We start from the raw sequence: 21,697 nt of genomic DNA on the forward strand, positions 1-21,697 counted from the left end.
AAGGGAAAGTGAGACTCTCACTAGATGCTGCTTCTTTTCCAGACATAACTATTTTTCACTCCAGTGACAGGGTTCCAGACTTAAAAAAAAACCTTTGGCTTTTCATTTGAAACATTTCTCCAACAAGAAATGTTTTCAAAAGAAGAGTAGTACAGGAGCTGCATGGAATTCTGATCATATGCGTATGAACGAATGCACTGAAATATTTAAACTTTTGCGGCCAGACTGTATGCCAAAGCCTGACCAGAAGTGATTTATTCTAATTGAAACTAAGCATGAGAATGTCAAAATTACAAATAATTTTGATCTGAAATGCTATTCTTTAAACACTATTTCCGTAAATGGGAGGTTAAATAATTGTTCGATATAATTATTTTACATTGATTTGCCTTAGAAAACCTATGCTTTTCTTTCAAGCGCATGTGTGTTTTGCGATACAATTCACACAGAACACGTTTTTCTATTCCAATGCGCTACTTTCCCATTGTTTTTCTATGTAAACATGCGCTTGATGGACGTGCATGACCGTTACACTCGCGTCTTTTGCAGCGCCTCGCACATAAGCGCCGCGTTTTTAAGACACCGTGTCAAGTTAAAAGAATTTCAACTTTTACACACAGCGCCACTCATCAATGTCAGTTCCAAAACAGTGGACCAATCAGAAGAACTTGGAGGCGGGGCAAGCTTTGCGAACTTGTAGCAAGTTGGCATGACAACTGTTTTATTTGACAGCAACATGGCGGAGCAGGCGCTCCTTATTATCTTATTTTCTTTTTTTCCATGTCAAAATTCGTATCTATCAATTCTGCTGTATGCCCATTTCGATTATTATCGTTATTGTCCGTACCCTCGCGTTCTACTCTGCGCTTTTTTTAAAACCCTTCCTGAGTGCTGCGACTTTTTTTTAGCATTTTTAGATGCAAAGACGCATTCTGTGTTTTTAAAGCACCTTTAAAACAGCCACAGGACTGACCAAAGTGATGTACATGAGTGAGATAAATAAAAACAACAATAGTAATAATAAAACTAACAATAGAAACATAACAAAAGCAAAGATTAACAAGTATTAAAGGTGCCGAAGAACATGTTTTCAAAAGATGTAATATAAGTCTTAAGTGTCCCCTGAATGTGTCTGTGAAGTTTCAGCTCAAAATACCCCCGTTTTTTTTATTAATTTTTTTAACTGCCTATCATTATAAAATGCGCCGATTCAGGCTGCGCGGCCCCTTTAAATCTCGTGCTCCACGGCCCAAGAGCTCGTGCTTGCCTTAACCAGCATAAACACAGTTCACACAGCTAATATAACCCTCAAAATGGATCTTTACAAAGTGTTCGTCATGCAACATGTCTAATCGCGTGAGTATAGTGTTTATTCGGATGTTTACATTTGATTCTGAATGAGTGCTCCGTGGCTAAAGCTAACATTTACTGAACTCTTGTTATTCAACTATGCCGAGGTAAATTCAATTTTTTAATCTAGGGCACCTTTAAAGGCTAAATAAAACAAATGAGTTTTAAGAAGAGATTTAAAAACTAATAAGGAAGGAGCTGTTCTAAGATGGACAGACAGGCTATTCCACAATCTCGGCCCCACCACCGAAAAGGCTCTATCTCCTCTGCGTTTTAACCTTGAACAAGGGACTGAAAGTAAATTAAGATTACCAGATCTTAAACTTCTGGGAGGGTTGTAGGGACACAATAAATCGGACAGATAATTTGGAGCGAGGTTATTTAAACATTTATAAACAAATAAAAGAACTTTAAAATTGATCCTGAACTGAACTGGAAGCCAATGGAGCGCTCGTAAAATGGGAGTGACATGATCATATTTATGACTATTCTTGAGAAATTTGGCTGCAGCATTTTGCACCAGTTGAAGTCGAGCAACCTGGGTCTTTGAGATACCGTAGAGCAAAGAATTGCAGTTGTCCAACCGCGTAGTTATAAAAGTGTGGATAGCTATCTCAAGAGACTTTTTAGATAAAAAAAGCTTTAATTTAGCAAGTAAGTGAAGCTGAAAAAAAGCTCGAAGCAACTACAGTGGAGACATGTTTTTCTAATATTAGCCGGCTATCTAGGAGAACCGAGAAAAGCCGGTTCTTATCCAGAACTGAGAACTAGTTCTTATCCAACCCTAGCTTTAAATGATTCACTGACCGAGTCTGATTTAAACCACAAACTCACAAGCGAGCAAATTAAATAATTAACTAATATCAAGGTTTTATGAAATCTAAATGAAGAAAATGGTTTTCCGCAGTGCAGCATTCCTTTATGGGCACAAAAGTCTAGCTAGATTCTACTGCTAAAGGCACACAGGCTGCATGAGCTCATAACAACGGTAACATGCTGTGGCCGCCGCAACATTGTGAAAGATTTAACAGTAAAAGAGTGAACTGAAATCAGTGCAGCATGGTCAGATGACAAGGCAATATGGGAAGAAAATCTAAAACGGACAAGCACAAAACAAAGTGGGGCAAAGTAAAAACGAAACATATGTTTTACACCATCAGTCTAAAAGGAAGATGAATTGAGCCGAAACAGCCACAGTGTGCAAGAACAACAATTATCTCCACCGTCGAGTCATGTGTAGCTCAGCACAACGGAGGAACTGTTGGTAACAGAGCACCACACAAGCACTTACTCTGTTTGGCCCGAACCCAAGAAGACTGAACTTAATTAGAGTGGATGAGTCAGTAAAGAAACACTCTGAACACACCACTGGCCTCAGAGTGGGGTGAATGACAATGTTCTTGGGCAGTTGAAACTATTTTAAAGAACACTAAATTCTACATTTAACTTGGTTAAAGAGCTGACAGCAGGGTAAGTAAAGCTGCACAGAACCGATAAACTTGTGAATAAAACCCACTGAAAAGACCACTTTCTTATGCTGATGTATATCCTATTGAAACAGGAAGCTGGGGTGGGGAACATCTTTAAGTAGCCACTAGCCAGTAGTCTCATTACTGAATTAAACCATGATTTCCCTCTAGTTACTGCTAGTCGGCGTTAGGTGGTATTGTCATAGGGAACATTTGATGGAATACGGATACACCCATATGTGCAGCATGAGTCATCGATATTGTCTTTATACCAGAAGAGAAAGGCCATTTAATTTTAAATGTGGCTATCTGCTGAAGGTTATATTATTCAAATTTAGGAAGAACTGAAAGCCACCAAACTCTTACATTTAGATTTCACGGGGTCTTAACACATGTCGAAAGTGACGCATTCTGAGGATAGTCTGGAAAATTCCAATGTAAACAAGAGGAACTTTGTTCATATCCTTGCCTCACCCTGGAACTCAGGGAATACTTCTGCTATAAACATTCCAATCTTTTCCAATTGGCCTTTGCTCTCTATTCCTACTAAGGCAACATTCTAACTGAAATAGACCCTCATTAATGACCTCAAGAGATTTTAGTATCTCTAAAACAGTATCTCACTTAAAGTCACCATGAAATCATAATGGACAAGTCTTAATGTTGCAGTGAAGTGGTGTGCGATGTTGACAAAAAAAAAAAAAAATCTCAATATTTTCTTGGATTTTGTTGATAACGATAATGTGCCTTGACTGGTTTAGGTCTGAATTATTCTTCATATTCTGTGATTTGGTTAGTTCACAGCAGTGACAGAAATTAACCTTTTCTTTAAATGGTAATATTTGGCATGTTGAATTAATTTCCTGGGGCATTTTTACTTTTATCAAACCTTATTAGATGTAAGCATCATGTTTTGTCAAATTCTTACACCAATTCCAACATAATAATATTCAATAATATGAGTTGATTGAATTAATAATGCTATGAGATTAATTTTATAAAAATAATCTGTAGAACAGTGAACATAAGTGAATATTTGTGAACAGTGAATATTTGTTTGAATAAGATAAAACTGCCAGTAGATGGTGGCAAGACACTGTTTTAAGGAGTCATTGAATCATTCATTCAACCGATCCGTTCAAATGGCTGATTCATTCAAGAATGAAGCAAGTGACTGTCTTTATGAATGGATTCAGTGAATCATTTGTTCAAAAAAATGCTGATTCATTCAGGACAATACCACTGTGTTGCTCAGAGATGCACAACGGTTCTGTTGCGGCTTTATTTGGGCACAATAAGGGGCGGGACAATAAAGTTGTCCATTGTACCCAGATGAGTTTCAACCCCTCCCCTCCAGAAACTCAGATAAAATGATCACAATAATTAACAACAAACCAACCACCTAATCAATTCCCAATGGACAAAATCAAGTCTCTCCCTACATTTATTCTCCTCCATCAAGGAGCTGTTTCACTTGGATATACATCTCAATAGTAAAGAAAAGACAATCACAACTTCCATTTCATGCAGACTTTAAAGCAAAGGTTGCATAGGCTGACTTTTTTTTTTATTTTAATTTCAAAACTGCGAATTTAGCTGAAAAGCGACAAATTGCGACAGATATTAAGAGCTATTAAAAGAATGCGGTGAGAAGTATAGAGCGCTGATATAAGCGAAAGCAGGTCAATGGTGTGTTGCACAGTTGCCTTCAGATCCATCAGCCACACTAAGGGGGGTGATTAAGGTTGGGCCAGCTTCTGACGAGACTTCCCTAGCAACAGCCACGAGCCTCATACTTCACAATCAATAACATTGTCTGCATCAGAGGCGGTTCAGCAGTGCGGCTGGTAACGCTGATTTTCAATTCGGGATTGGCTCTACTGAAAACAAACATTCTTTAAAGGTGTATGGAGGGGATGTTGAAAGTTGAGATCCCTAAGGGGCGTCTTTTGTTAAGGTGAAGGTCAGACGTATCAGGGGAGAGCAGTGCGATTACCAACACTGGGCTTGTGTCCATTGACCTACTGCAAAAAGCTTGAGAAACGACAGAGGTCCTTGAAGACAGAAAGAGACACGAGGATAGAGGAGCCAGGAATAGATCACACTTCAAGGAGCCCCTCCCAGCTTTGGCTCTTGTCATAAACATGCTAGGTCACACTGAAGTGCTGGAACCCTGTTCAGTATATACAAAACAACAATAACTGCCACAACACATGAGCTATGCCAAGTTTCTTCAACTTTCTGCACCAGACCTTTTCCAAATAACTTAGTATTCATTGTCTTAAAAAAAACAGATGCTAACAAGATAACGTGTTAGATACGTGACCAGTGGAATGCTACCCACTACACTCACATTTATAAATGAAAATGAGGCAATGAAAGATAGATGTTAGGCAATGTGACCAAAATCTGAGTAATTTTATTTCACAGTAACAATATATATATCATGACATAATTATATTTGGCTGGAAATAAGGTTGTTACGATAATAAAATTTTAGATACTAGCCAAATTCCACAATTCCAACAACCGTCGGTACGCCAAAACATTTTTTGTATGTGAATGCTGTTTTACATTAATATTGCAATACAAGTGAAGAAATAATAGGTTAGCTATTAAATGTTACATCGCAACCAAGGAAATATTTATGAGCTCATAAATTTAAGCCATTTGTTGGCTTGCTTTGTGATCTGATTTATCAATATTCCAAGAGTTATTCCACTGGACATGAAATCTCGATTCTTTTCCAAAAACTTCACTCACATCTTACCCATTTCCGCAGGGGATTATAAATGTTTCTTCCTTTTGTTCACTTATATAATATATACTTAATATAATTACTGTATTCATATCCTTTACTGTGGTAAAACAGAAAAACACTGTAGGGCATGATACCTTTTTACTTGTACATCAAACTCTATTTGACACAGTTTGTGCTTGTTAGACATGGTGAGGAAGATTTATAAATGTATAATTTTTTTTGCCATAAATGCCAACAACCTGTGGTTTAATCTTGTTGTGAATGCATGCTGCTTTATTTATTTTTTTGACTAAAAAAACCCCCACATTTTTAATCAAAATACTTTTTTTGTTCAATTCACTGTGTTACAATATGAAAGAGAGTATCTGTTGCTGATCTGTTTCATTGTGACTTGATGTTTTTGAAGGTAGGTCTATCTAAAAGTACTTTAAGTAAGAAATACTACAGAAATTCAATAAAGTAAATGAATGCAAAATAAAGACACACATCAGACAGTGTGAGACAATGTTTTCACAGCTTAATGCACTTGTAATAACATTTTAATATCAAGGATGTCCCAGTTTTGCAACTGCAGACTGAATTTTACGACAATCACATGTACGAACAGGTATGAATAATTTGTATCGTTTTTTCCATTTAAACCACCATACTGTCCAGAATGTTCCTTCAAAGGCGGATGTGAATGACAGATAAATACATTGCAAAAGTGCGGTCCTCTTCCACATGCTTAACATTCTTGTACAACTGGAATTAACTTGTGTTTCAAGATTTTCTTCAAACTGTAAACTGACTGTAGATGAGCATTTACACACAGCACAGCTGCAAGTGCAAAATATGAATTTCACTCTGACAATCTGTGAAATTGTTTCACCTTTTTAAGTTGTTTCAGAGCAAATATATAGAATATAATCACCCACACAAATTTAACACCCACACAATCTTATTCCTAAATGACAGTGATCCGGCTTTGTCTAAACCTTTGAGAAGTACAATCACTGCAAATATTCAGATCTGCATTGGCGCTGCCACTGTGCCAGAGAGAGCCGTTGTCAAAAATAGATCTATAGCTTCACTAACAGTCTTTTCAACCACACAGTAATTCTTACAGTAATTCAAATGATCCCAGAAATACTTTGGTAAATGTTTATAGTTCAGATATAAACACTGCTGTCTACAGTAGTGATTAAAATAGAGCAAATCCCCTTTTTCAAGTAACTTGGTACTTCAACTAACGATTGTATGAATTGAATCATTACACCAGTAGGTGGAGACGATTTATAAAAAATAAATAAATATTTGTCATTGAATCAATTCAAGAGATTTGTTCACAAACACTGATTCATTCAGTAATGAAACAAGTGAAGTATTTTTAATGCCTAGAGCAAAGACAAATATTTATAAAAGATCCTACTGCAATTGGACTCCTTAATCGAAAGATGATGTGATGTAGTATCTTTTTTTTCTCTCTCCTTTGTTGATTTGTGTGAGGCGTTTGTATATGGTATTACTGGTGTGGTCAAAGACAAATTTCAACCACGGTAGACAATAAATATTATTAGTATTTATAAGTGAGTCATTGATTCAAACCGATTTTTTAAAAATAATTCATTCAAATTAATCAAACATTTTAAATAGACTGCAGCAATTAACAATTTGTCAGAACCTCTAGTAAATTAAATTTTATTTTGTTTAGTTGTATGTTCAGAATTGCGGGAGAAACATACATCTCTCTTTGAAACGAAAAAAAAAAATTGTGATTCTCAATTTATCCATAATCATGCAGCTCTAATATTTTGGTCTACATCTGCAGAGATTAGACAATGAAACTGAAAACTGGTGTTGGAGGTTTCACGTTATATATGCAAAGCCTGGTTTTACGTTCCATCAGTAAGAGCAGAGAGTGATGGTTGAATTATCAGAGTAATAACACAGCTGTACATAAAATACTGCAATCCACACAACATAATGGGAGACATATCAGAGTTGAAAAGAGGACAAATTGTAGGTGTGCGTCTCTGGCTCATCTGTAACCAGGACAGCAAGTCTTTGTGGTGTATTGAGAGCTATGATATCCAATGCCGGCAAACCTCCATGTAGGACAAACCACATCCAACAGGAGTAGCTGTCGACGCAAGAGGAAGCTGTCTGAAAGGGATGTCTGGATACTAACCCAGATTGTGTCCAAAAAACATAAAACCACAGCTGCCCAACTCACTACAAAATTAAATGCGCACCTCAACTCTCCTGTTTCCATCAAAACAGTTCGTCAGGAGCTCCTCAGGGTCAATATTCATGGTCGGGCTGTTATAGCCAAATCTTTGGTCTCTTTTTCAATGCCAAATGTCAGTTTCATTGGTGTAAACAGTGAAAATCTTGAGCTGTGGACAATGTGAAATGTATTGCAAGTAATAAAGTCAGAATTGTGAGAAAAAAGTTAGACTGACTTTATAACACGCAATTGAGCTAGTAACCATTGATACCAGAATAATACCGTTATTAATGCAGTTAGAGAGAGAGCGAGAGAGATAAAGAATAAGCATATGTGATTTAGCCTACCCGAGTCGGTGCGTCTCTCAGTGTTCAGCAGCTGTGTCTCTACTAATAGCGAAACTAAGTTTATCGGCTTCAAGAACAGCAGCATTATTACTGCGCTGGTGAGAAATGTCATAAGTTGCTAAACTATTTTACTAATCAATTTATTAGAGCGGCACTAACAACACTTTCTGTGCGAGTGTTTGTCCATACTGTATGAGTGAGCATTTGAGTGTGAAAGAGAGAGAGTGGAAGAAAAAGAGTATGTGCTTTCAGGACATCATAAAATGTAATTTAGTGGCAAAAATCATGATAATAATGTGTCATTTTTATTCTATTGTTTAGCATATTTTTTTGCTTGGTCAGTGTTGTTGTGGGTTTTGTTTCTTTTGCTGTTATAGGCTGTAAGTACCTAGTGAAATTAGGGCTGAAACGATTGGTCGACATTATCGACAATAAAAAATTTGACAAATATTTTTGTTGTCGAATAGTATTTTGATTTCATTTGATCTATTTGAAGGGCCTGCAATAACAAGGTGTGATCAGTGGGGCACTGAAGTGCAATATTGTAATGCAGCCCTCTCGGATCAAATCCAATAGAAGAAGACACAGCGCTTCAGAGTGCATAGTGCAAACGAAGTCGAACCCGTAAAATGTGGCAGTTTAACATAGCATAAAACAACGTTTAGCATAACTACAAAAAATGCTGTCATGATGAGACAATGACAGATGAAAGATCAGGTTGCTTTTGATATAAAACAATGTTTCCGCTTTTAAATTGGCAATTTTACTATAGGATTCAAACAATACATGTGGTTTTGCCACTCTTTAATGTGGAGTGACAGATCGCTGTAGCACCTCAGGTCAAGCGGCACATGAACTAGGGGTGTGCACAAATAGTCGAATATTTGAATATTCGTTCTGTAATTAATATTCGAAAAATAAAAATACTATTCGAATTTTACAATGTTGCTTTGCTGGCCGTAAATGCAGTGAATCCATGATAAATCCCAAGCACTAAAACTCACAGTTATAACTAAATGCACCGGGTGGTGCTGTGGAGCGTGTTTAACAAGTTCATTCTATTTGATCATTGTCACAAAATGTTGTCGCCTGCCTCGCAAAGTCTGAAATTACTTGGATGAAAATGATCTTACACAATGGAATAAACATGAATAAACATCAAAAAATATGTTGAAAGACACAGTACATTTACTGAAATGAATATCTCTCTAATGTAATCACTTCATCTGAGTTTCAACCACAGAAAGACGTCAATAAAACAGCTTGCAAACAAATTTGTCACAAAATATAACATTTACCTCAGGAAAGCCATTCATTGACCATAAACACAATAGTTTGTAAAAAAAAAAAGAAAGAAAGAAATCAAGGGGAGCATTTTTCTGAAATTTTTGCACAATATTACATATTCATATTTTTATTATTAAAAAGTTATTACAATTTCCGGACTTAATAAAAACTCAGTACCAGTCATTTTAACAGTATTTTAAACAAATTCATTAAGAACACACTTTCAAAAGCTGAAGTGATTTCTTTGTTTAATTATTAATTAAAGTATAACTCAGTATTTTAACTAATTGCTAGTGGAATAATTGAACAAAGCATATTGATTAATCGATGATTGGGCGATTAATCGTTCCAGTAATCGGTAGGTTAATCGATTATCAAAATAATCTTTTGTTGTAGCCCTAATTGAAATAACTGAAATCATTTGGCGAAGTGATATGGAACTGTAATGCGGTCAAGACCTGTTAAAACTACTTTAGCCGTGCTTTTCCCTGAAAATAATGCACACCTTTGTCAAACAAACAGATTTAAGCGTTCAAAAGCCCTGTATAAAAGTTGCAATTACCTTTTTTTTGTTTTTTTACCTTATCTTTTTTAAACAAGCTTCCATAGTTTTGGAGGAGCAACATTTTCCTCCACCAGCATCACATAGTGACATGGCCACTGTTCTGGAAGAGGAATGGCTCAAAATCCCTCTGGCCACTGTGAAGGACTTCTATCAGTCATTCCCAAGATGAAATTATGCTCTACTGGCCGCAAAAGGAGGCTCTACACCATACTAATAAATTATTGTGGTCTAAAACCAGGTGTTTCAGTTTAATTATCCAACCCCTGTGTCTACAATGAAAAGCCAAAAGGTTGAGAGGAAAAAAAAAAAAAAAATCAAGCTATAACTTTTTATTGCCCAGCCGTAGCATCTAGCTTGACTGGGGTCAGTAAACGGCAGTAGTGCCCACGGGAGCCCTTATAGAGTTGGTCATATCAGTGATGGCCCATCAGGCCTGACCTTTATGTGGCTTCTCATCACATCTCTCTGATGTCTCTCTCACTGCTGTGCTATCAGCCTGAAAGGCTTCATAAAAAGGAAGTCTATTATTCATTCAATAGGCTGAACGATACAAAATCAGACAATGACATTGACAAAACCCACAAAGAGACCATGTTTGTTTATTTCTTTACATATGCTTGTATATGTACTTTGGGTGGAAAAATCATTCAGAATACGAGTGCTCGCAAGTAGGCAGACAAATTTTGGACATAAACCATAAAGACCGTAACATAATAAATAAATTTGCAACCTACTTTCCCTTCAGTTTCCCCTAAAAGAGCTGAAATATTGAATTGTGGTCACGCATATATAGGACAGTGACAACTCCCTCATTTCACGGCAATGTTTCACTCTCCAGTTATTTTTATGACAATACAAACCAACATATTGGTGCACAGGTGAAACATCTGCTCAATCTGTGTCTTTAATCTGTAATTCAACCTTAATTAAAACAACATTTCAGTATAGACAAAAGACATTATTATCAAGGCAACATATGAATTACTTTCACAATTTTAAACAGTACTCATTTTTAAAGATTGTATGTGAAGCAAGCTTTGAACAAACTACACAGATTAACAAATGTAACCGTTGAGACAAACACTGTATAATAATCCAAATGGCTGCTCAACACGCTCAAGGACAAAGTTTAAACACTGCAGACACCGCCCTGACTAACTCCCGATAGCCAAAATTACGGATACTATTGCGACGGCTGAGCTCATGAATATTAATTTAATCCTGCCGACGTATCTTTGAAACGCATGGATGCGTTCGGTCACGTGACCTTATTAATATTCAAAAACCAATCCTTTGTTATAATAGAACTCGTTCATTCGTCAGCTGCCTCTGCCTTTCAGCCAATCAGCTAGACGTACATGGCGAACGTCACCTTACGTGTTTAATATTCATATACCAATTCTTCACCATAGTAGGAATCGTAGATTCGCGTCAGAAAAAAGAAGGAACTAGAAAATACATCGCGCCGCTCACACACTAGACAGGAAGGAAATCGGGGGTTTCAGCAGAGGGCTTCTTTTGTTAATCAAGTCAGGAGTCTCTGAAGAAAACACAAGAGAGGGTTATGTAAAAATACTTCCTAACATTCAATCTGTGCTCTGGCAAAGATTGCGTTAATCTCCACTTAGTGTCAGATTCAGGTAGATTTAACACCCGGTGCCAGGCGCGATTAAATTAACCGGGATTTACACAGGGAAAAAAGAAAAATCATGACGATGGACCTTTTTCTACCACCATTAACAGCAATATTAGTCACAGCAAATTAGCTAATATATATATATATATATATATATATATATATATATATATATATATATATATATATGTGTGTGTGTGTGTGTGTGTGTGTCAGGCTCAATTTACAGCTCTACAGGAAGTTCCTCCTCATGCTAGCAAGCTAATGCTACTATTCAACTATCATTTCCAACGGAATTAAGTTTTTTAAAAAAGTTCAATATGCTTTCAATCAGACTCCTAACATTCATAAAAATCACGAATTCATGCAAGAAAACAGTTGATTGTGTATCTCAGCAGCAGAACACAAGTTCAGAAAACCGCTTCCGACTTCTTGGCCCTTTCACAGGTCAATATCTAATGTCACAACACAGTTTTACACGCGTTTACATCATCTCATTGGTTATTTCAGGGGCACGTCTAGATTTATGAATGATTTCAAAAGACGATCTGAATCGCAACTTTCCCGTGCATGAGATCAGAAAAACATGCTGTCAAAATGTAGACTCTAACGCAATCCCAGAGTTTACTCTGTTTTGAAGGAAAAAGACAAAATCTCGGAGTTAGAAATGATCGTTAACTTTGATGTTCCGCCACAGGCTTTCGGACAACGCCTGGTGATCAATTCAGACAAAACTGAGAGATCAAAATGAAACTGGAGACACAAAACCCTCCAGTCTGGTCCATAACATTAAATGCATGCTTAATTCGGCATTTGTCGTTTTTACAAAGGGCTGTGAATGTGTTTAGTGGATCAGGCAGGAAATGCATGTATCAACTTGCTGTCTTGTGTCAACCTGCCGTTGCTACCGAGCGACGAAAGATGCAAAACTACCCGGGAAAATCTCAACGCACGCGAAAACGCTGTAGTGTTCTTCCCCGTGAGCGTTATGTGAGATCTGCGCGATGTTTCTGTTGTGAAAACTTACCGTGGACCTGCGGGTACTGCGAGTCAATAGGTTAGAGAAAGCTTCCCTGACTTCTCAATGGCGCGATGAGGGAGCGGCGGCGATGCCAGAGAGAGCGACACACTTCCGGGAATACCGCCGCGCGAGCGCGTCAGACGCCTGACGCTTTCCGCGCATGCGCAAGAACCCGCTTGTTCTTTTCGAACTCAAACGGGCCGTTGTGATGGGAATGAATTCGTTGAGAGTAATATAACAGCAGCACATTGTAGTTTCTTTGTACATGTCAATGTTATCTACCTTATTTAAAGATATCGTATCTGCTTACTGGCCTTTCTATGCTTCGAAACCTTTGCGAATCATTTGTTTCGAGGCAGTGATTCGGAGCGCTTATCAAACTGCCAAAGTCACGTGATTTCAGTTAACGAGGATTCGTTACGTCATAACCGTTTCAAAAAATTCGCTAGGAGGCGATAAACACATAAACCAGTGTCTAAATGATTTTTACTTGATCTTGAATCAATTTTAAACAATGGTAGACATGTAATGACACTTTTGTAGAATAAAAAGGCAGAGTTGTAGTTATTAGTCTCTTATTTGTATGATTATAACCAAGCTCGCCAAAAAACAATCAAAACAAACGCTGCAATTTAATAAAATGAGATTAAGACATTTCATTCCAATGGTATTAGACGATTTGTTAAAGGGATAGTTCACCCAAAAACTTATCAAGTTGTTCCAAACGTGTATGAATTTCTGTCTTCTGCTAGACACAAAAGAAGATAGTTTGAAGGATATGGGTAAAGATGATGGGCCCCTTCGACTTTCAATGTATGGAAAGAAAAAAAAAACAATTTTAAGGGATAGTTCACCCAAAAGTACAAATTAAGCTAAGTAATCTACTTCGCTACTTGAAAAATCACATTCCGTTACTGAGTACGCCAACAATTTTAATTAATATTGAAACCTTTGACCAGCATATCGGTAGCCAATAAAGTTATCAGATTGTAAACGGACCAATGAAAACCCTGATATTTTACCAGCGCCGCGTTTTCATTCTCTCATCTCCCCTGACCGATGAAAATGCTACAGGAAATCTTATTGGCTATAAGTGAAATGCACCAGAAAGTCTCAACAAACAAAGGTGGATTTTTTATTTCTTTACAGTGTATTTGTATGTTTCAGAATGGGGCATTTGAATGATTTGTACATATAAATAACCTAGTCTGTCTCACTGCATTACTACATACAGACATTACAGTTCAAATCATTCTGATGTTCTTTTTATCTAAATAAACAACATATTATATGACTCTTAAAAGGTTAGTTCAACCAAAAAAATGAAATTTCTGTCATTAATTAATTATGTTGTTCCAAACCCGTAAGACCTTCATTCATCTTCAGAATGCAATTGAAGATATTTTTGATGAAATCCAAAAGCTTTCTGACCCCAGACTGCAACGCAATTGCAACTTTTGCAGGCCCAGAAAGATAGTAAAGACATTGTTAAAATAGCCCATGTGACTACAGTGGTTCAACCTTAATGTTATAAAGCAACCAGAATACTTTTTGTGTGCAAAAAACAAAAATAACGACTCTATTAAACAATTTCCTCTCTCTGTGTCACTCTCTGACAGTGTTCGTGTAAGCACCACAACACATGGCATGCATGTGATGCTGACGCAGAATCCGGCCAATAATGAGCTGACGTTCTGACATATAACCAGGAAGTGCTGCACTGTGTTTACTACGTCAAGAGTGTCAGAGACTGACATGGAAGAGAAGAAATTGTTGAATAAAGTGGTTTTTTTTTTTGTTTATTTTGTGCACAAAAAGTATTCTTGTCGCTTCATAACATTAAGGTTGAACCACTGTTGTCACATGACTGTTTTAACTATGTCTTTACTACCTTTCTGGGCCATAAAAAGTGGTAATAACGTTGCAGTCTATGGAGGGTCAGAAAGCACTCAGATTTCATCAAAAACATCTTCATTTGTGTTCTGAAGATGAACGAAGGTCTAATGAGAAACAACATGAGAGTGAGTAATTAATGACAGAATTTTCATTGTTTGGTGAACTAACCCTTTAAGATACAGGGCATATACAAATTCAGTGTTATATTTCATATACCTCAACGGAATTGAGGTCATTTATTTTGTACTTATTTTATTACCGACTGTTTACTTATCTTTATTGTAAATACAATTCAGTTTGAAATCAAGCTTTCTTGTGCTGCATGTGAGCTATTGCAACAAAGTTACCCTATTGTAAAGACACGAATACACAGTGAGCAAATATTTAAGTGAGATTATTGTAATGGTAATGAATATTGATCATTTGTATTGTATTGAAGTTAGAAATTCCAGTATTGTGACCACTAATTCATGCACTTCATGAATAAGGTGAAGTAAGTGCTTTGTTGAAAGAAGCTATTTTCTACTGATTGATTGAAAATTGTTTGGCAATTCATTAAATATCGCCGTCTAAAAAGTAACTAGTAATTTTAGTGCTTCGAGTAGTTTTTGAGAAAAGTAATTTGTACTTTTACTCGAGTACTTTTTCTTGTAATTGAGTATTATTTCAGCAATGTAACAGTACTTGTACTTGAGTACAAATTTTCAGCACTTTTTCCACTACTGGTAACCAGGCTGGCTTTGGGGCACCACTGACTTCCATAGTAGGAAGAAAAAAATACTATGAAAGAAGTCAATGGACTGAACAGAATTGTTCAGTTTCCCACATTCTTCAAAATATCTTTCTTTGTGTTCAACAGAACAAAGAAATTCATACAGGTTTGGAACAACCTGAGGGTGAGTAAATTATAGAATTTATTTTTGGGTGAACCTTTAAGTCAACTGTTTGGTTACCCATATTCTTCAAAATATCTTCAGCAGAAGAAACTCATACAGTTGTAACAACCTGAAGGTGAGCAAATGACAGAATACTTTTTTATTTTGGGTAAACTATCCCCTAACAGATAACTCCTTTAGATAACTACTTTTAGCCACTCAGAAACACATCATTTTGTGCATTGTTTTCAGGAAAGTGGCAGCCTAAAAGTAGTAAGTTGCAGCTGTAACTGCATAACTTACAGTAATAACCTGCTCTTCGTCATATTTGTAAAAGACAAATGTTCTGAAAGCCTATTTATTTTAGTTGTGTTACAACTGCCATTTCAAGTTTGAGGCAAAAACATTGCATCTTTTTAAGGGGTTACAATACCCATCAACACTCACTTAAAGCATTGCAGCCACATATTAATCATTTAAATAAAGTCAAAGGATGGAGATGTAGACACCTAGTGGTTGGCAGGAGTAGTGTGCTTTGTCAATATATTTAAATGCTGCAAAAACTTGATACTGACTACTAGAGTTGATTATAGTAATTAAGCAAAATGTGTGTACAAAGAGAAAGACATCATGTGGTTACTAAATACTGCAGGTTTTTATTTAAATGATCTACATAAGGATGGTTAAGATATGCGCATCCCTTAAAATCCTACAGTCCAACCAGTTTTCTCAAAAAAAAAACTGAACAAAAATAAAACAAGGTAGGTAAAAAACATGAGCATTTTAAAAGGAGAAAGTTTGTTACACAAATTTAAATCACTTTTGAAGATGTGAGTGTAAAACATCCGGCATGTTCAAAGCTATAACAACGATGACCACTCTCCCGTGTAGGAACAGTGGGGAATGCAGCTTGATATCTTGGTATTTAGCTGGTATCCATCTGTGTAAAAAAACAAAAAAAGGCAAATAGAGATTACTACCAGATGGTGACAAAAACAGCACTTTAAAAGCCTCTTTGAATGAGATAACACACCCTGGCATTGTAGGCGTCTAGCTGGGCATCCAGCTCTTCAGCAGAGAGCTGCTGTTTGCTGCTGCCGCCCCGACCGCCTCGACCCCGACCTCTGGATCCTCCACCGCCGCCGCCGCCACCACCACCACGTCCCCCACGACCTTTCTGTGTGCCAAAGCCTCCAATTCGGTTTCTGTTCATGCCACCACCTCCACGATTTAGACTGTTAAGAAGAAAACAAATTCAGCTCCACCAAACATTAAAAAATACAAGGCAACAGACCAAACAAGTCACTTTTTTTTTTTTTTATCCTTACCCCTGCATCGGAGTCCGCCTCTGTGCATCAATCTGTGATGTAACAAGCTGAATGTTCATTGGGCGACCTAGAAGAGAGAGTTTACACAACTGAAAACTGCTGCCAAACTCACAAACCACCAATTTCACAGGCTTTCCCAGGACTTCCAGAGACTCATGATTATTGGATAAGAATTTCCTTCTTAAGGGTCCAACATGCTTCAAGTGAAGAATGAACTGGTGTGATGTCATTTTGAACAAAATCATACCAAAACCAAAGTTAGGCGTTCGTTTCAGGAGTTCAAAACCTCTTCAAAGCGAACTTTCCGGAAAAGTTCACTCTGGCTATTAAACACCTTCAAACTAATATTGGTCTGTGACAATGACATAATAGATGTGGCTCTGAGGCTCCGCCTCTCGACATGGAAATCTTCTTTGGTTCATTTCTTCAAGGTCAGACGGAAGTAAAATCATGAACACACTGGAGAGCTGCTTAGCACCCGATTGGCTATAATGGAAACTGAAATTGTCATTTTAGTTGAAAGCGATAGTAACGCTTCATGTGATTTGTCATGTTATGTCATCAATAATACTGTAAAGCAATCTATTTTATAAAGAGCTAGGCGGTATATCGAGTTTGTATGATATATCGATACATTTTTCGTATAAGATACGGAATGAGGCAAAACCGTATATCGATATACAGTAGTTTTATACAAGCGCATCTAAAACATAGCGGTGGATGTCACAGAATGCTGCTGCGTGGAAAATACATAATACAATTTGTCCTAAACATGAGACATGCTTAATATTAAGGGCTTTAAAAACTAACCTAACTCATAAGATATAGTTAATACAGGCTATAGTTTAAAATGGCTTGCAACATCAGATGCTCCGAGTCTGACAGATTCATTTGCTGACAGATATTTGCGCCAGTTAATGTGTTTGTGATGTGTTCTCAGAGCATTACTTTCATTTCACAAGTATATTCTCCATCTGTACATGTTAGAAAGTAATACAAATATTTCCATTCTGCTGTCAGGAGTGGACGAGCCTTCTGCTAGCAAATGTCCAGTAAACTGACTACCGTGAATGAGCGCCGCCAAACAGACGAAGCGCAAAATAGGACCGCCATAATTCCGACTACAATATACATTTTGCTAAAGAGGTTGTAGTTGAATGTGCCATATGTAAAATTTTGAATTTTTATGATAGCAGTAAAGTGACTATTTGGGGTAGGCTAATCGTTTTTAATCAAGTGTTTAACTTCTGCTTTAAAAAGCATTATTTTTTATTTTTAGATTGCAATGTTACAATGTTACATGTTAGAATGTAAGGTAATTTTTAATTTAAGGTAACTTTAAATTTATATACACACACCATTTAGGAAAAAAAAAAAAAAAAAAATTATACAGAGATAGGATTTTTTTTTTTTTTGGCCATGTCACCCAGCCCTATAAAGAGCTATATAGAAAGAAATTGACTGGAGGGTCTGAATTGCAGAGCTGGTTCAAAAATGTATCCACATTCCCAAGATCAGATGTTCTCTTAACTGCGGTTTTATCACTGCTGCTATTTTTGTTGTGTGTGCATATTCATCTTAACGTTGCTCTCAGCATCTGAAAGTTTGCCAACAGTATATCGGTGCCAAGCAAAAAAAACTTCGCCAGGAGTACATCAGGCCTTTAAAAATGTACTGTGGGAGTTTGTAGGACGCACGCATACCGTCAAGGGGAACACCGTTGTACTGCTTCATGGCTTTCAGGGCGTCTGCTTTCCTCTCAAAGTGAACATCCGCAGTGCCGAGGCTGCGTCCTGACCGATCGTAATGTACTGCCGCTTTCTTTAGAGTGCCAAATTCTGCGAAGAGCTCCTGTAGCAAAACAAACCATACATTAGCTGCAGAAACGACCCGAGACTTTTCAAATCGCACAACTTAAAATGGACACCTACCTGAATGTCTGCATCAGAGACGCCAAAGTCAAGATTGGACACGAGGAGTTTTCCTCCCGTCTCCACGCCAGCTCCGCCGCCGCCACCGCCTCCTCCTCCGGCGTTCGCACTGTAGCCGTTGTCAAACAGGTCATGCTGCCACTTGTCTGGGAGCTGCTTGGGCTGCAACAGATGAGAGAGAACGCACCTGCTGACTTCGGGTCCCCAGTCTGTCACTGACAGTCCACTCGGCTGGGTGTTGGGGCAAGCAGGGGGCTCCGCTTCAACAAGGCCAGGGGCACCCAGTGCGCTTACTGCAATTTCCAGCAATCCCTGCCCACCCCATCACTACAAACAAGTAAACTATGCCAGCTCCTGAACAGAGTTTGAATAATGTTCTAACTTCACTGGATGTGCAGTTCACTAGATCTCAGTGGAGGCAAGCTTAACCCTCTGGTGGTCTTAAGTAGTTTTAGGCCAAAAAAAAAAAAAAAAAAAAAAAAAGCGGCTTAATTTGGTGCAGTGTTAAGAAATTAAAGCCTTTGGAATACGGAGAAAAAAAAAAAAAAAAAAAAAAAAAAAAAAGTTGCTTGTGAATATCAAAAATGACCATCATAGGAAGTGACTGGGAAACCCAAAACAGACTTTTGAGGGGGGAAACCAACAAATCAGCCACAATGTAGTCCAATAACTCCTATATAGCCAAAATGATATAAACAATTGTATAAAAACACTAAGCAACCAGGAAATATACTTTAAACACTTTTCTTAGTATTCTATATGAAAAACAAAATGTGCATAACTTTGAGGTAAATCATGTAGCATCATGAAACAAACTCAAAACATTAAAGATTAATAATAAAAAGTACATTCCATTTTAAAAAAGCTTAGTTTTCTGTGTTTTGACCTTTAAGTATCAAGAGTAAGTAAAACCAGAGGGTTAATTCAAAGAAGTGCACATGCATTATAGAATAAACGGTTACAAAATTAGGTTAACAACAAATGAACCCATTGTGGAAAACACCAATATTTCCCTCAGTAACTTCCCACCCCCTTGGTAGCAAGCTCGCTACAAGCAACCCCAAGAGTCTCTTGCCGTTCATACAAACGAATCCCAGCAGGCCTCCATTAGGTGGGTATAGGTGTTCCGCTGGTCTCCGGTGAGGAGCAGCACAGTAAAGTCCAAAATAGACGATGAAAATAAGGAGGTAAAAAAAAACAAAAAGGTCCATGTTGTCGTCTGAAGCCGCTTTAGAGCGTCCATTTTGAGCCCACGCCATTTTGACGTGCTTATATAAATACAGCCCTCACTAAAGCTCAAACTAATAATTAGAAGAAGGGAACCTCCATAATTCCCGGACAAAGATGGTCAAAGTCCGTTTTGCTGTACGGCTCCAATACTATAACTATCTTTCTGCTTTAAATGATATTTGACCATGAAACCCCTCCCAAACAAAAGCCGAATTCCACCGAGGAGAAAGGGCCTTCTTTAAAGTTGGGCCTTAAAGCACAAAAAGGCCGAATCTTCAACCTCTGAAGGCAGACCTCGTGAAGATGGATGTTGTCGAAAACAAAGAAAGGTTAGGCTGAATGAAAGGGATCCGCCGTCCTCAAAATGGCGTCGAGGGTCGTTAGAAGAGCCGCTTCTTCAGACGCGCCACTCCTCGACGCTCGGTGCTTGACGCTCACACGGATGGCAAGACAACGGGCTTAGGGAGAGAACACATTATGCACAATATATATCTAACGAGCTTCCCCGAACTACACCGCCAGAGAAGCTCCAGGGGCACGAGCTCGCCGCCATGTCTGCTGGCAGCCTAGAAAGATAAAAACGGGACTTCACCCAGGATGTGGATGCGCCCATGATTTTCTCCGCTTTCTCATACCCTGCTGTACGGCGTAGGTCTGCTTCTTCCGCGGCTCAGGTTCTGGCGGTTCCTCATGGGGCCCGATCCGCCGCCTCGGCCTCCAAAGCCTCCGCCTGTGTTTCCGAGCCGTCCGCCGGCGCCGCCACCTCCTCGGCCGCCTGTGCCTCCGCGGCCGCCGCGGCCTCCTCTCCCGCCGCGCCCGCCGCCCCCGCGCTGCCTGTTTTGCTTGATGATGTCGTCTAAGGACATATCCATCTTGTCTGCCATTGCCTGGCCTTTGTTAACGCTAAACTCTGTAGTCAACTAAAACAAAACCAGCACGTTTGAAGTACTACACTGCCCCTGCGCTACCGCTCGCTCACAAAAGAGGAAAGAAACAACGTCCTGCCGCCGGGTGACGCATTTATAGCGGGAACGCTAATGACGTACATCTACGAGGCGAGCGCTTCCGGTTTAAATTCCTCACAGCAGGAAAGCAGTGTTTATTTATTAGGATTTAATAGCAACACTAGGCTCAACATTGTAGGTTTACTTCAAAAAATATTCATGTAAGTGTTAAGATTTTCTCACTGACTTTCAGGCGTATTGGACTTCCCAAAGTTACAAATGTAACCGTAAACCTCACTAAAATTAGTTTTTATGAATGAGTATAACCATAACCATACATCTATATTATATATAGATGCAATTTTAATCAAGACCATTGTCATTTGCTGTTTTCATAGTATTCTCTTAATGCTTTTATTCATTACCTTTAATTTAGACAAAGTCTAAAGGCATAAAAGTTTGTAAATTCTGCAGTATTTTGAATTTTTTTAACAAAAGCCATGAATTAAAAAAAGTGAAATATTTAAATAACCTTTGTTCATTGATTTATCCTCATCACAATTCATGTCTGAAACATCTAAATAGCAATCTAATTTAATTTTATATATTCTCACTGACTTTTAGGCGTATTGGCTTTCGACCTTTCCAAATTTACAAATGTAAGCAGAGATGGGCAGTATTTTAATTAAATGTATCTAAAATACGTATTTAATTACTTTCGAATATTTTGTATTTTCCTTAACAAAGAAAAAAATCAAATGTAATCTGTAATTAAATACTTTGAAAGTATTGTCCAAACTTACAAATGTAAAATGTCACTATTACTAAAATTAGTTTTTATGAAAGGC

At 37.8% G+C, this 21,697-nt stretch overlaps 2 protein-coding genes across 2 annotated transcripts in view; both read right to left on the bottom strand.

Annotated features, from left to right (window-relative positions):
* The window catches only part of arhgdia (Rho GDP dissociation inhibitor (GDI) alpha), a 35,969-nt gene extending 23,165 nt beyond the window's left edge, over positions 1–12,804 (bottom strand). Inside the window, exon 1 of the mRNA XM_048184503.1 lies at positions 12,652–12,804. The gene's annotated coding sequence lies outside the window, so the exon portion shown is untranslated. The remainder of the gene's footprint in view (positions 1–12,651) is intronic.
* Positions 12,805–16,052: 3,248 nt separating this feature from the next.
* alyref (Aly/REF export factor) lies at positions 16,053–20,924 on the bottom strand. Its single transcript, XM_048184451.1, has 6 exons — positions 20,541–20,924; positions 18,676–18,837; positions 18,448–18,595; positions 16,745–16,811; positions 16,450–16,651; positions 16,053–16,356 (listed from the first exon to the last, which is right to left on the bottom strand). Exons 1-6 carry the CDS (start codon positions 20,787–20,789, stop codon positions 16,342–16,344), a joined length of 843 nt encoding a protein of 280 aa, XP_048040408.1. The 5' UTR covers positions 20,790–20,924; the 3' UTR covers positions 16,053–16,341.
* Positions 20,925–21,697: the final 773 nt, after the last annotated feature.

The sequence above is a fragment of the Megalobrama amblycephala genome, linkage group LG1 (assembly GCF_018812025.1).
Source record: "Megalobrama amblycephala isolate DHTTF-2021 linkage group LG1, ASM1881202v1, whole genome shotgun sequence".
NCBI classification, from domain to species: Eukaryota; Metazoa; Chordata; class Actinopteri; order Cypriniformes; family Xenocyprididae; genus Megalobrama; species Megalobrama amblycephala.